The sequence below is a fragment of the Lygodium microphyllum genome, chromosome 19 (assembly GCF_053477565.2).
Source record: "Lygodium microphyllum isolate KBCC chromosome 19, Lygodium_microphyllum_v1.1.10, whole genome shotgun sequence".
Lineage (NCBI taxonomy): Eukaryota > Viridiplantae > Streptophyta > Polypodiopsida > Schizaeales > Lygodiaceae > Lygodium > Lygodium microphyllum.
Window position 1 is genome coordinate 72,967,679 of NC_141153.1, and position 16,226 is coordinate 72,983,904.

General features: G+C 44.8%; 2 protein-coding genes across 3 annotated transcripts in view; both read left to right on the forward strand.

Moving 5' to 3' along the window:
- LOC148020028 (AP-1 complex subunit gamma-2-like) overlaps positions 1 to 16,226 on the forward strand; it is a 95,679-nt gene that overhangs the window by 61,542 nt on the left and 17,911 nt on the right. For both annotated transcript variants that reach the window (XR_015694919.1, XM_087700298.1), the window contains exons 7-8: positions 3,033 to 3,123; positions 15,841 to 16,004. Coding sequence is in view for 1 of the 2 variants with exons in the window: in XM_087700298.1 (XP_087556424.1) it covers positions 3,033 to 3,123; positions 15,841 to 16,004 (255 nt within the window). In the remaining variant the exon portion in view is untranslated. The remainder of the gene's footprint in view (positions 1 to 3,032; positions 3,124 to 15,840; positions 16,005 to 16,226) is intronic.
- Positions 5,729 to 6,855, forward strand: LOC148020029 (uncharacterized). The gene has a single exon (XM_087700786.1). The coding sequence runs from the start codon at positions 6,310 to 6,312 to the stop codon at positions 6,853 to 6,855; it is 546 nt and encodes a 181-aa protein (XP_087556912.1). The 5' UTR covers positions 5,729 to 6,309.

Genomic DNA, 16,226 nt, shown 5'->3' on the forward strand with positions numbered 1-16,226 from the left:
GGAGCCTGATGTCGGTTTCATATGGTACCAAGAACCATAAGGAATGAAAGAAGATGAAGTGGATGAAGCACCCCGCTAGGAGAGTAAGGTAGAAGTCACCGCCATGATAGCATCGAGAGAGATACTACACGATCCTCCTCAGGAGGAGAAACCGCCATGCTAGAAGACGAGTAAGCACTCATGGGATGATGAAACCATGAAAGGAATGGTGCGCATCCCCACGTCTCTAGCCCAGGGAGGACCAAAGCAATCTGCAAGTTAGCCCTACTCTGAAAGACAAAACCCTGCAAAAGAGATGAGAATCTGTAAACACAGAGGTTAGTGGCGAGATATTCCAAAGAAAAACAAAACAATAAGAAAATCTAACGCAAAATAAATACAATGAATGTGTATGTGTGTGAGAAAATGTAGCGGAAGACAAAAAATGGAAAAACTAAGAATAATGAATCCTATGGGCCCGACTCTAAGAGTGAGAAAAATGAATGCTAGACTGACCTAGGGTATCCGAAAGGACCTAGAGGCATAAGAGTCGAAGAAGTGGCTACCATCGTGTATGTCCAGCAACAGAGCTTTGCCAAGGGAAAGACGAGGTGGAGAAGAAGGTGAGATGGATGCATGAAGTGCAACAGGATCAGAACCTGCAGACCAATCAGCCAATCGCTTAGGGGTAGTGAAAGAGGGGGGCCGCTGAGGATGTACTTGAGCCACATGTCCAACAGCAGCAACAACAGGTGTTGAAGGAGCAGATGAAGCAGGAGCGGAGGGCTTTGCCCCACTAGACTGTGCAGTTGCAGTGGTCTACGGAGGCTTTTTAGGTGGACGACCTTGGGCCTTGGAGCGACACTCCTCGTCCACATGGCCTGCTCTCTGGCAATGTGTGCAAAATCGGTTTTTCTTAGGGAGTTGCCGCCAGATAGGTCTGGATTCTTTGGTTCCATCTGAGGAAGAGGAGTCACCCTTTGATGGGCTTGCCTTTGCATCTAGCGGGTTCTTGCCACCAGTGGTTGTCCTCGAAGAAGAGGCAACCAACCCCCTCTACTCTGAATAAGGCTGTGATGAGGATTTTTTGTGGACTTGATCATATAGCCTCGTGTAACGCAAGAACTGGCACTCAAACTCGTAGAAGGTTGGCAATCTAGGTTGGGAGATGATGTGTTGAATGAAATTGAAGTACTTGTTGGGCAAGTTATTCAAGAAAAATGTAACCTGATTGTCATCTGACTTTGAAGAGCTAGTAGTGGTGAACTCGGCAAGTGACCGCCTATATTCAGCTAGCTTGACTTTCAGATCATCCCCTTCCTTAATAATGAACTCTTGAAGCTCAAAGTCAAGATTGATGTGCCGAGTACGATCACGAGCTGCATAGCGGTTGAGAAGGTGACTGCAATGCTTTGACGCGAGTGGGAAGTGCTGCAACTGAGAGTGAAACTCAAGAAGCAATCTGTGCATCAGCTCAATATTCGTTGTGCCATTGCGGGCTCTCCATTGACGGATGTAATAAGGGTGAGCTAGTCGAGGGTCCGGTATAGGCCAGATGTGGTAGCAAAACTAGTAGGAGAGGTGTTAACATCACCACACTTGTTGCGATAGTACTCCTCAAAGTCCTCCTCTGTCATGTTAGTAAAATCTGGTGAAGGTGGAGTGTCGTCCTGCTCGCCGAGTCCATAATGCCGTCTTAAGGCTTCCAATGATGGAGAAGCTTGATAAGACATCATAGGAACTGGAGAAGAAGGTGTCTAGGACATTGTGATTCGGTTACAAGTTGCATTGTGTGCCTCGCATAAAGACTAGCTCTCCACAATATCCGGAGGATACTCTTTACAAGAGCACTGGCTTTGATACCATGTGAAGGAAACTGCTAGGGTTTGCACTGAGGACACGCAGAGTGTACGACCACGACAAAAACACAAAGAGACAAACACAAATATAGAGGGAAAAAATCAAACCTAAACGCAAATCTAAAAAACTCAAACGCTAAACGCAAAACTCAAAACTCAAACACAAACAGAAGAAGGGAGAGAGAGAACACAACTCTGAAGTGAATGAATGCTGTAAATGAATGTAAGAGTGTATAGTGTGTTCAAGGGCAGAGCAATGTCGGAGTGTGACGTCCACCGAAGACGAATCCCAAGTCTGTGACCACCAGTCGGAGTGTAGGAGTGCTGAATAGTGAATGAGAGCAGGCTGGCCACCAAAATGCAGCAGTCTGGAGGCTGGAAACTGGTAAATGCAGCAGTGTACCACCGATCGGAGGCTGGAAACTGTGCACAGTCTGCTGTAAACAGCAGGCTGAAACAGTGTCTGAGAGTGTTAGGGCTTGCAATGTTGAAAAGGCAGGCTGGCTGACCCTGGAGATGATGGACAGCAAGCTGAACAACAGTCTAGGACAGTTTGGAGCAGTCGCCAGCAGCTGAGATCTGTTGCCTGCAGCAATGGACATGCTGAAGATAATGTGGCTGCAGTCGATGATGGCTGGACAGCAAATGGAGGTGGGCTGTAGGCATTGAAACTGGGCGCCAACAGCAACAGAGGGTGTGTGGGCTGGTATAACCTACAAACAAGGATGATGGCTGAATGGGGGCAGCCTATCTATTTATAGATGTGGAAGGGCGCCCCAAAAATTAGGGTTTCTATTAAACTCTCTTGAACCACTCCCCGTTTTAGGGTTTCCACTGAATTCGCTCGAACCGCTCCCCGTTTTAGGGTTTTACTCTAAAAGAGCATTTTTAGTGTGTTTTGGGGCTGTTTAAGAGGCTAATCAACAAGTAATGCATATTTTAGCTCAACAGGGGCTGCCAATCTACCCAGGGGAGTTGGATTGGCAGGCAATAGGTTCCTTAAGCCTCCGTTGTGTAACAATCAACTCTCAAATCCTTTTTCAGAAATTCCTTGTTTCCAGGAATTAAGGGCTAAGTGAAATTGGTCGTGCTGTTCTGTAATCTCTGTTTTGCCATTTCCTTTGAATGCTCTTGTTTCTTTCATTGACCATCTTCTAGTAGACATAGTTGTGACTCAGATATTTTGGTTGGCAGGTATGTTGCATTGAATATGCTCCTGAGGGTTGTGGCAGTTGATACACAAGCCGTTCAGAGACACAGGGCAACTATTGTTGATTGTGTAAAGGTAGGGCAATGGGAAAAAAGTTTGCATAAATTTAGTAGAAATTTAGAACTTACAGCTGTTGAATGTGTAAATGTATTAGAGTCAAAATACCTGTAAGTTGCATATATAGGCAGTCAATTTCTCTTCCATTTTTCTGCAGAGGACATTTAGGGGTGTGTGATGTCTTCCTGGAATGCATGCCCCTTCTGACTAAGGCTTTAGCAGTGCCATATAAATCCTCCGTGTATGCAAATAGACTTTTATACAATGCTTGTTGCCTGTTCTCTGCATTTCTTCCTTTATGCAGGCTGGGAATTTCTTTCTTTCAAGTGTGGTATGCATAGCCTAGGAACCTGACTACTGTTATCCACCTTCTCACCTGGAATGTTGGACTTTGCAAAAGTTGAGTAGGTGAATTTAGTTCAGAATTTGACATTGGAGCAGACAATCAATGATAGGGTATGCACTTGGAGTTGTCTTGAAACTACTATCCTTTTTTCCCCCCTGGGGTGAACCCATTGTCAGAAACTACTATCACAGGGGGATGCATGAGTTTGTCATGCAACCTAATCAGAAGAGGTTTTGTCTGGTAAAGTTAATTGTACACATGAAGATACCTTTAGATGTATGTCCAGTTAAGTCAATGAAAATCATATAATGTATTTTGGCATGGACAAACTCCTTTCAAAACAAAAGAAGAACCGGTATCTTTTATTTTTTCTTTTTGGGTGAAATCACTGTCTCGAGAGTACTGTTGCAACTTGCAGGTGGGTGCACAAGTTTGTCATGCAACTGAGTCATAAGAGGTTCTTTCTTTTAAAGTTAATCCTATGCAAGAATATAGCTGTTGATGTGTCTAACAATGAACCCAATAAAAATTATTTGGACATGTTTTTGCATGCACGAGCTCCTTTCAGAACAAGACAAAGGTTTTGGACATTTTGCTTGTTGTTTTGCTGGTTGTTGGCAATATGGAAAAAAGAGTCACGTGATCTTTGAGTAAGCTGTTGTCAAATAAAAGGTAGTTATGTTTCATATAACCTGTTCCTTATATTGTCAAATGACAAATTGTTTGTACCAGCATGATTGGTTAGATCTCTTTATTTATAGTGGGAGTAGGTTTTTCTTTGCTCTACAAACTGCTATCATCTATAACTTAGGACATACATTGGGAGTCCAGAGATGCTAGAGCTCCCTCCAAGATGACTGGTGGACTTATGTGGAGGGTTCATAGCCTTGTTTCGTAGGCTTTTACTTTGAGTGTTTGCAAAGTTTTCTTTTTTTAAGATATCAATATGTAATAAATGACTCATAGGGTTTTAAACCTTTTGAGGACCTTAGTAACATAGCATGAGCACGGGCCCCACCATCAAGGCCAGTTCTCCAAGTAGAGGACCATCTGGGTGGCCATTGGTAGAGTAACCTAGCTTTGTAGAGCAGGCAGGCCACCCTTTGGTGCCAGGGAATGCCTGCGAGATTATGTGAGGATCTTGCAAGAGTGTGCAACGGAAGCAAGAACACGAAGAGAAGAAAAAGAGCAGACATGAAACACAAAAGTACAGAAGGAACACTGATTTGAAAACATTGATACAAGACTGCACACAATCAGCCCCTGCACTCTCTAGAGGTGTGTCCAGGAGTAGAAGATCTGATTGAAGAAGAGTAAGACTGATGATGGCTGGAAAGATGATCAGAAAATGGGTGGATGCATGGATTGGGGCAGCCTCTAAATAGGCAATAGCCATGAACAGGCTGACCTGCTTCACTGCCAAAAGATGCCTAAAACAGGCTGCCCAAGACGAAGACAAATGCATCCAGCTGCTCATGTGGCTAAAGTAGGAATTTACTCCACTAAGTGGTTGGTAGTGTGGACAAGCTCAAATAGATGGTGGCTGAAATGGAGAAGAAACCCTAGTCTCCACATAATATGCCTGAAATGGAGAAGGCTGACACAATCACGAAGGTCAGACAAACAACAACAGAGCTCCCCACATCCTCATCCGATTCAAACTAAGGGCTCACAAGTAGGAGGTGTACACAAAAGAAATATAATAACATGTATTCCAATAGATCTAGGGTATCATGCACCATCCTATCATAGTTGGACATTCTCAAGGAGGCTCATTTCAAGAGATACCACCATACATGTGCTGAGATCCCTCCATCGTTCCCATGCTAGATATTTTAGGATAGTACGAGAGTAAAGAACTCTTGTAGGTTGTACACATGGATGGATCTAGGTTCTTAATTGTGGCATTTTTTTAATCCATACAAAGATGGATCTAATTTCTTTATTATGTCATGTTTAAATCCATGATAAGACGTATCATGGAATACTTGTATTCACCATTTTGGTCTGATAGGTCATTTGGTCTTCAATAAACATTTCTCTGTGCGTGCATGTGTGTGTGTGTGTGTCTCTCTCTCTCTCTCTCTCTCTCTCTCTCTCTCTCTCTCCCCATGTCAGCTGGACACACGCGTCTCTCTCTCTCTCTCTCCATGTCAGCTGGCATGACACGCGATAGGACGATAGGCAGTTTTTGTCCGACAGCTCCATGTCAGGTCGCGATTCCATTCTGCCGGCAGCGCCTGCTAGCCAGCTTCTACCCGTCGGCCTTGCCGTCACATCCCTCGCCATCCTGCAACCCCTCGTCACCTGCGCCACCTCAGCCCTTCGTCGCCTGCTTTATCTGCGCCACCTAATGCCAGCCTCTCCCACCATCCATCAGCTCCCCACCCACCACCTCTACAGCCCCCAGTTCCCTACTGCCATCTCCTAGTCCATAGTCCCTCTTGTTGCAGACAGTAAACCTGTTATGAAATGGCTGTTCCTCACATTCATTGAAATGGTTATCCTCTATTTTGAACTCTGAATCGAGCTCCACCACAGGCCCAACACAACAAGACGGAGTTCGCCCCGAGAATGGAGAAGGTCCAAATAGAGCAGATGATTATCAATGCCATCAACAAAGTCAAGGAGTATGACAATGGACTGAGCATAGTGAACATGCAGCTGAACGATAAGAATAAAAAGCCGGAATTGAAGATAGAAGCCTAAGATGGGGAGATTCGATCACTTAGGCAGCTAATTGACTGACATTCAGCTTAGCCCCAAGCTAGAGGAAGGAGAAATTCAACCTAGCAATGACCGAGTAGCGCACCCGTATCAAAGAGGAAGTACAACAACTCCAAAAAAAGGAGGAGACGATGAAGGAGGCTGTTTCTTGGGCAAAGATGCTCAAGAAAACCCAACAGCAAGTAGAGGAGGCGGAGCAAAGGATTCAAATTGCAAAGAAGGGGAAACACCTAGCACAGGCACCTACAACAACCATAATCAATGACACATTGGAGGAGGAACAAAAAAGGAAAATGAGAGTACTCCATGTTCGGGTGACGGGGCTGAAGATACATGAAAAAGTGGATGAGGACACCAAGGTGCTATACACGTTAATGAATATTAAGAAAGATACGCATGTCTCCGCTTGGAGAGTAGGCAAGAAAAGCACAGAAGGAGAGAGCTCAAAAGAGCGTGCACTCATTCTCCGCTTCCCCACCATGGAGGCTAGGAGAGACTTCCTAGCTCAATGCTGTACATTGCAAGGGATTGGTGTGTTTCTGGGTGACGATCTCACACCGACCCAACTAGCCCACATGAGGGAGTGCATGCCAAAAATTAAGGCAGCCAGGGAGGAGGGCAAACTCGCCTTCTACAGAGGAGGGAGAGTGGTAGTCATGGAGAGGCGCCACAAATGACGGTGTGAGACGTATGGGACCAGCCTTGCAGTGGCAGTTTGGAACTGTAATGGATCCCTCCGATTGGATGTGGGAGCTTTTGAGGAGACATTCAGAGGGAGAGATATAGTGTTCTACTCAGAGACACATTAGGGACCAGATACTACACTTCCACGGGTGACAAGCTATAGGTGGGAGTCAGCTTGCAGGAAGGAGACACATACAGACCACAGTAATCGCAGGTCGGGAGGAGCTACAGCAGATGATCCAGGTAGTTCACAGAGATGAGCAGGCCAGATACATGTGGGTGAGAGTGCGTGGTGAGGAACACACTTTGTATGTTGTCATATGCTATTTCCCCCGTATGACGTCTCGATACGCCCCATCCATGAGGCAATTACCATATGTGGCTTTGGATGAGGATATTTGGGAGTTCTCGAAGGAGGGAGAGATTATCCTACTAGGAGACTTTAATGCAAGGACAACCTCCCATCAGGTGTCTTTCTTTGATGCATTTGAGGAGATGCTACAAGAGCAAGGTGTGTTAGAGCTACAGTTGGAGAGGACATCTCAGGATATGGGGGAAGTCACCGAATAAGGGAGATACCTTGCGGAGATGGGCACAACACACAAGTTGGCCATTCTCAATGGCCTAGCTAGATACCCCCTATCCGGTGCCTTAATATATTATGCTCATCAACACAGTGCCAGCATAGTAGACTATGTTCTTGCCCCATCGATGCTGATATCTCACATCCAGGACCTCTGAGTATCCCCACGCCTTCTCGGAGTTGTAGTGGATCATGCCTTCCTGTCATTCACCATCGAACTCCAATTCACTGACACACAGACCCATCATGTAGCTCCTCGACACCTGAGATACCTCTTTTCCAAAGAGAGAGAGGATATCTATGAGGCGGAGATCCTTAGATTGTTACATGATGCAGACCCTGACATTCCATTACAGGAGCTGACTTAGCAGTTCAGTGAGGCCCTGCACATCGTTGCAGGTGTAGCCTTCCCACACTCACGACCCACACAGAGAGCCTCCACCGGCGTGACAGCTCGGAACAATTGGTACGATGATGAGTGCCGTGAGACCAGAGCACGGCTACAGAGAGAGATAGCATTGGGGTCCACTACCCACAGACAGGCACAGATACTCTTTAGACGCCTCACACGGTGGAAGAAGAGGACATTCTTGGCCCAGATGGAGCGAGACCTATATTAGTTATTCTTGAGCCAGGACTCTAGAGAGGTTTGGAGGCTTTTCAGAGAGCATTGCCCGACCACACCTATTACGTCCACCGCTGTATGGGAGGAGTATGCAGCTAGTCTTTATACTGTGGAGAGTCAGTCACCTCTTCATGACCCACTTGAGCCTTGTCCAAAAACCACCACTTTCTTTATAGAAAGTAGGGTCCGAGAGGCCATTGACAGACTTAGTAGAGGAAAGGCACAAGATCATGATGGATTAGTAGCCAAGCACTTGGTGGCAGGATTCCTAGCTTACATGTTTAACAGAGCCATATGTGAAGGCCTACCAAAAAGTTGGAGCACGAACACTATTGTGCCTATCCTCAGGTCAGGGAACCCTACTCTACCTAGTAACTATCAGACTATCATGGTTGGGCATACATTGGCTAAGTTATATGCTTCCATCCTTGAGCATGAGTTAAGCAGGTGGGCAGAGAGGTGGGGTCTTAGAGCACAGGGACATACTGGCTTTAGGAGAGGCTTCTCCACATTGGATCACATCCTCACACTCAGAGCGATCATTGAGGAGGGAAGGGCCCATGGCCAACGGACCTACTGCTGCTTTGTGGACTTACGCAAAGCCTTTGACACAGTACTGAGAGACAGGCTAATACATAGATTGCATGCCATGGGAGTACCGAAAGAGCTCAGTTGGGGTATTTTGGCATTGCATGAGAGAGTTGTGGGCAGAATTTGGACACCTGAGGGCCTTTCGGCACCTATTTACTCCACCATTGGGGTGAAGTAGGAATGCCCCCTCTCTCCGACATTATTTGGCATGTACATTGATGGGATCGCTGATTATATTTCACAGGAAGGAGATAGAGGAGCTCCTAGCTGGCACTTGGATATCTCCCCTATTGTATGCAGATGACATTGCATTGATAGCTGACTCTCTAGAGGGTCTACAGAGACACTTGGATGCATTACGCTTCTATACTTTGGACAGTGGGCTTTCAGTGAACCTTGGTAAAACCAAGGTGATGGTATTTAATACTACACCACAGTGGGTCAGGAGATCAGCATCTAAATTCACATATGGATCTGAGGAGCTGGAGTATGTGGATTCTTATACATACTTGAGAGTCTTATTCACAGGGCCCACCTTTTCTATGTGAGAGGCAGCAAATACTAGAGTGACTCGTGGATACACAGCACTAGGTGGTTTGGAGAGGATGTGCTCACAGGTGCAATTCCAAGAACCCTGCACCAAGCTATGGCTCTTAGATACATTGGTCACATCTACACTACTTTATGGAGTACAGATATGGGGGCCCAGTCTTGACCACCGTAGTAGATCAGGGCGCACTTATGATGGATGGAGATCGATGGAGAAACCCCTAGTGTCCATGATATCTAGGATGATCAAATGTAAGGCCTTAGTGCTGCATGAGATCATCAAAGCCGAGCTAGTAGCTACACCAATTGTGGTAGAGGCCCTCACTTGATCGGTCGCATACATACATAGCCTATGGGACTTACCCAGACACAGATATGTACGGTTGGCCCTTGAGTCCTCCAGGTAGCTTGCTAGAGAGGGTGATACTTCATGTTGGTATGCACAGATGTCGGCCTGGTTTGAGCTGCATGGCTTTAGCATGGACAAGTTAACCCCCTTCCAGTACTCCCTTGATGCACCATCTCTTGATCTAAGTAGGTTAGAGATTCACAAGATCATCAGGATGGATCTTACCCAGTTGGATATCAGGTGGACATGGTTGATGCCAAGTGTCATAACTCTATAGAAACAGAATTTGTATCCTTTTTCATTAATTTGTCTATATAATGATTTATTAAATTTATTTCCTTTGCACTAATTAGATATAAAGAAAAGTGCATTGGAGCTGGCCACTGATGAGTGTTCAGGTTATGGTGGACCCACGTGGTGGGTTAGAGAAAAGATAGTTCACACTTCCACCTATATGGCCCGATTGGGCACCTGTGACCAGAACTCACGCATATCAGGGTTAGACTCGCACACAGTAAAGATTGATGCCTTGAAGTGTGGGCTAGATCCACCAGAACAAACAGTTACAATCAACAAGATGGCATGATCATGAAATGCTTGTATAATGTGCATGTGTGGGCTGAAAGCTTGAAATGCACATTTCTTTGCATAGGAAAGTCACATGAAGATTCTAATACCGTTTTTGCGATGTACACGGAAAAAGCTTTCATATGACACCCATATTGGGGGGGTCCCTAAATTTTAGGAGGTTCCTAAATTTTAGGAGCCTCGAATTAGCCTAAAAATGCTAGTCCAAAAAAATAGGGATGTCATTCTAAAAATAGTAAGTTCTGTACTCTGACTGTGCTTACTAAATTTGGTTGTTTCTATTCTTGACAGTATTCAGCCCAAAAAGGAAGGCAATAGAGAAGAGACAAGTGTCAAGACACTTGTCACACAAGTTTCCAAGTGTCCCACCACTTGTAACATCTCATGACATGTGGCTGGACACTTGTCTTGTGCTACTCCACTTTCTCCTTTTGTACTAGCTCTTCCCTCTCCTATAAATAAGAGCTCGTTTTTCTTCATTCAGTATCATTTTTCTTTGCTGTAAACTCATGTACAGCACCCATAGATAGCCAGAAACTGGCCCCATTCATCCCCGTCATCATCCCCCACTTCTGCATTATCAAATTCCTCCATATTCCCTCTTCTACCACTGCTGGTTTACAGGACAGCAAGGCTGTAAATTCATTACAACACCTTCTTCTCAAGCTCTTTCTTCCATTTTAGCAACAAGAAGCAAGCTCTATCCATGTACTACTGTTCAACGATGGAGAAAGGCTGATTTCCCCTCTTTCTTCTCTCATACTGTAAAGAAATCAATTCTTATCATTGCATAATAGATAATGCATGTGTGTTTGTACATCTTTGCATGATCTTAGGAGAGTGAGAATTACTTCTTCTCACTCTCAGGTTGATTGTAACTGAGCTCTTCCCTAAGGGACTTGGGTTGAGCAGAAATACATTCCTTCGGAGAGGGGGGGGGCGGTTTTGCCCATCTTCAACCCTCAATCTTGTCTCCATTACTTTTACATTTTCATGGCTGCAATTTTGTGAGTAATTTTCATTTTCAGCTTTAAGTGTTCATTCTCTTTTATATTAAATCTCGAAAACAAGCAAATATCATAATTGTTAAGCATACTACGTTGTTCGGGGCGTTTACACCAAGGCAGGAGCTAGGGACAAAGATGGATTTCTACTGTGAGCATTTCCTTCATACTACAGATGATGAATTTATTGTTCGCCTGAGATACATGGATACCCACCTTTCCCATGGGATCAGATGAACTATTGGCCAGTCGCTCACCTCCTCACATCAGCTAGAGATTGAGACTGGCAGATATAGATCCACCCCACCAGAGAAGCGCATATGCTAGATATGCCAATTAGAGCCAGAGACAGAGGAGCATTATATTTGCCGCTGCCCAATGTATTATGAGGTCGGTGGTCGTTTCCACTGTCTCTTTAGAGATGGATTTGGACTACTATCCAAAGTCATGAATTTTACCGATCAGCGATACCTTGGCCTCTTTCTTCTAGAGATATGATGGCTTCGTGACATGCACCTTAGGAGAACAGCTGCTCCAGAACACCGAGGCCCTTCACAGAGGTAGCTCACAGACTTCTTTGCAAAGGAGACTCCAAAGACTTCGATACAGTTACGGCCACAGTCCACACAAGAGCCTCTCTCACCGCCACAGTCCACACATAGACAAGGAATACTGATTGATCGAGCCATTCAGCTTAGCCGATCCAGATGTCCTAGGCCTCGACACAGACACCGACAATACCTTCAGAGGCGGATATAGGGGATTATTGCTTTGTCTAGAGCTAGGCCCTCCATACCCACATGAGATTGTACCATTTCATTATTACTAGATAGAGCTCTATGTTTTACACATAGCCATAGTTAGTTTCCGTTCTTATTTTGCTTTGTGCTACATATTTTTCCCAGACAGATTGTACCATCATACCCATGATTGTAACTCATGGTCTCATAGGTCATTTTGGCCTTTTGTAGACGTTAATATATACCATTTCTCATCATTTCTCTCTCTTTCACACACACGCATACACACTAGATGATTGTAACTCTTGATCTCAGAAGTCACTTTGGACTTTCGTACGTAAATAAATTAGTTCATTCATTTCATTACACACACTAGATGATTGTAACTCTTGATCTCAGAAGTCACTTTGGACTTTCGTACGTAAATAAATTAGTTCATTCATTTCATTTCTGCAAAACACGCCCCCCCCCCCCCCCCCCCCCCCCCCCCCCGCCCCAAGGGCCCAAACCCCCTCTGCTGTGCACATGCACACACAAATCCAACAACCCGGAAAAACAAATTGTAAATCTTGTTTGCCCGATAGGCCTTGTGACACTTTGGAAATTTTAATTCATTGGCTCTATCTTGTGCCTTTCTAATATTGCATTTGCTAGCCTTAGTATTTTGTTGAATATATTCCAAGGCATTCTTAGCTACTGAGACCTTTTCCTTTTGTAGTCCTATTGAATAAGGAGCTCTAGGATGAAACCCTTATATCAACATAGATGGACTATATCTAATGGTTATGCTCGACACTATTGTATGCAAACTCTAAAATTGATAAGTACTAGGTGGGATCGGGGCAGGGAACACACGCGCGCACATACACACATAGAGCCAAAATGGCCCATGAGACCAAGAAATGAGTACATCTGACCATGTGTTCTTGACTAGAGAGCAACAATGAAAATGAAAACGACTAACTATGGCTACTACCAGTATAGGCTACCGTCATGTACAAAATGATCACTTTGTGATCCTTCAACTAACGTGTAGGATCCCACCTTGATCAATATGACTCTCTAGAAAAAATGTATCCTCCTGGAGGCAAGAATATCTGTCATGGGGTGGTCCAAGACATTGAGTCCACTAAGGGGAGGTACTTGACTTTGATAGCAAGTGATGATGGATCAAATCTATCAGAGGTAAAGATGTCGAGCACGGCGACAAGGTGGTGGGCGTTGTACTCTACAAAGTGTGGCTGCATGGTCTATTTTGTCCCCTTTGACTCGTGGATGGTGTGGTGGCATTGCGGTAATGGTAGCATCTATAATAGTAGCATGTAGTAAGCTAGCTCCGGAGCTAGTACTGAAAAACCTTTGTAAGAACCTGTTGTCTCACCAACTCTACCTCTATTTTTATCTTGCTCCTCAAAATCTTATCTTACCTCAGAAGCTTATCTTTTTATGCTCAGAGCTCCAATTAGAAGAGTCGTTGCCATCTCTTGTCCTTGCACTCCACCTTGTGGAGAGGCCCAAATCCTTCTTGAAAAGGGCAATGAAATCTCCCTCTTCTCGTGGTTGAAGGTGCTACCAATCTTGAAAAGTTATGGTGCAAAGTACTCATCAAGACCAAGAAAAGAGATGGTGATGGTAGTGCCATCTCTGAGTGATGAGTAGTCTCAACCCACCCTCAATCCATTTGTCGAAGTATGCTACTAAAGATTTGACACTGAGCCAGTTGGTGGCAAGCGCTACCTCCATCTCCTTGACTGAGATGAGTTAGAGCTGAAAGCACTACTTTCCATCTGCTTGGGTGAGCTGAACTGGAACTAAAAGCACCCCTCTCCCAAGGGTACCACTCATTTGGCCCTGGATGGGGTGCTGGTAAGGGTCGACTAGATTGACTCCTTGGGAATGTGAATGGGTGGGCTGTCTCCGACTGGATGGAGTCCTTAAGATGCATGAAGGATTGTCACTCTATCCTCGAGTGCCAAGTTTGTGTTTGGAGTGAAGCGAATTAACAGGAAGGCATTGGCTGAATATGTGTGGGGGGCTGCACTAGAGCCGCTTGGTGGTGGTGGGGGACCAGCTGCAATCTCTCATGATGGGCTAGGTCTATGTGACTGTGGTGCTGGCTTTGTTAGGACAATTGGTGCCAAGCTTTGCTCTGGTGATTCTGGTGCTTGACGGAGGATGTGTCAAAGTAGGGGAGATGGATGCAACTTGAGCGAGGAACCGGACAAAAGCAGTGAGTTTGGATGAAGCAGCTGAAGATGCATCCATGTTTGTGATGTGGATGTGTTGTGGATGGAAGGGAGCGCCTATTTGCTGAGGTAGGAGGAGGGGGGACTGTGGCTGGATGGGGGTGAAGCAAATCAGCCTGCCAAGAAGGCAGGAAGATGACGGACAGGATCAAGATGGTGGTGGGTAGGGCAGATGCTGGTTGACAGATGGGTGGGGTGGTGATTCACTGACCAGGATGATGGCAACAAGCAGGGCTGTGGTGGCAGGTAGGCAGGTGGCAGGAGAATAGTGGACAGGCAGGAGAGTTGGTGGCAGGCAGTTCTGTGGTGGGAGGCAGGTCTCTGTTTTCAGGTGGGTTGTCATGGTCTGTGGTGGCTGTGCAGGTCTAGCGGCAGGCAGGTCAGTGATTGGTGCTACACAGGTCAGGGCCAGTGCTATCAGGACTGTTGGGTCAGATGAAGCCAGTTGTTCAGCAGGTCAGATGTTTATCATACATCTTGTCAGACACAGCTGGTCATGCATTGACTTGTCAGGCAGGGGGCCTGCTGGAAGCAGGGGGCTGCTTCAAACAGGGGGACTGCTTCCCAGATAACTCGCTCTAAAGAAGTACAGATACAAATTTGACTGCCAATCAACAAAGCATGAAAAATATTATATGCCTGTAACCCTAAAAGTTTCCAAAAAGAGAGCTGAAGCATTCAAAATGTCATGAAAGTGCCAATGTCAATTGATTCTGCAAATTAATTAGAAAGGATACAAATTCCTTTTTTGTTGTGTTGTGACATAAAAGTTTGATTGAGTGGAGTTACATGCGCAAAAGGTCTTAAAAGCTCTCGAATTTTCCCTGGACTAGCCTAAATGCCCAGGCCAGACACAACAACATTTGCAAGGGCATGCCTGTTGACTGGTAATTTGTGACCAACTCCAATAAGTCGAGCCTAAAGTGGGATTATGCTGAAAAGATCTTATAAATTCTTGAATTTTCCTCCAAATTGGCCTATAGTTTATGAGCAAGCTAGACACAACAATGAACGAAATCACATATCCATCCTCACATCCAGTATATAGGTCATTCCCTTTTTAACAATGAGATAACCTCTCTATGGCCCTTTCATTAGTGAACGTTTCATCCCCCCCTTTCACTCCAAGGGGGAAATGAACCAATTATATTAAAAACTGCCGAATATGTGCATCCTAAATGTGTCATTCTTCCTTTTCATCTGGCATTTCAGTTAGGATCTACCTGGACATATTAGTACATGTTGCAGCTAACATTTGAGACAAAAGTTGGCTTCCTGGCCAATTTTTGATAATGCATATCCAAAATATTAACCCCCTTGCTTGTTTAGAGAGCATACTTTACCAGCAGGCAGGACTTTGATACCTTTCTTGCATGGTTTACTTTTCAGAGAAGACCTCAATTGCCATGGACATAATGCATTAATATCCACTTTTTCCTGACTATAAGTTGCAAGAAAAACTGAACGTAAGTACTGAACTATTTGAAAATGAACATGTGGAGGCCACACTCATGCATATCTTATTGTGTGTGTGCATGCACATGCACTTGCATGCTTCTAATGCTGATGCCTGCCAGCATTCCATTTTTGTGTATTTTGTGATATTCTCAACTCATGGTGTGAGATGTTTGTTGTCCACTGAACCTGAAGCTCTCTTTTAGATGGTTGCACATAATTTATATTATCATCTTTTTCTGGTGCAGGACACAGATATTTCCATCCGTAAAAGAGCCTTGGAATTGGTCTATGCACTGGTGAACAAAAGCAATGTGAAGGCCTTAACTAAAGAGTTACTGGATTTTTTGAAGACGAGTGACTCTGATTTTAAGGGGATCTTGACAGGCAAAATCTGCTCTATTGTGGAAAAGTAAGTTCAATGCTTTATCATGGGGAAATTGCCCCACACTGCATAGACAGAAACTATACCTTTTTTCTGTGTTTTACATGCATGCACGTATGAACATCTGGATTCTGTGGGCATGCACACTTTCATAGGATCAAATTGTAGTCATAGGATCACATTGTAGATATTGGACTGCCAAGTTTTATGCATGTGTTCTTTTCCTGCCCAGTTTTGTTGTTTTTGGTG

What these genes read in the sequence shown, in the direction of transcription:
- LOC148020029 (XM_087700786.1), top strand. Translation starts at nt 6,310, where the DNA reads ATGAAGGAGGCTGTTTCTTGGGCAAAGATGCTCAAGAAAACCCAACAG.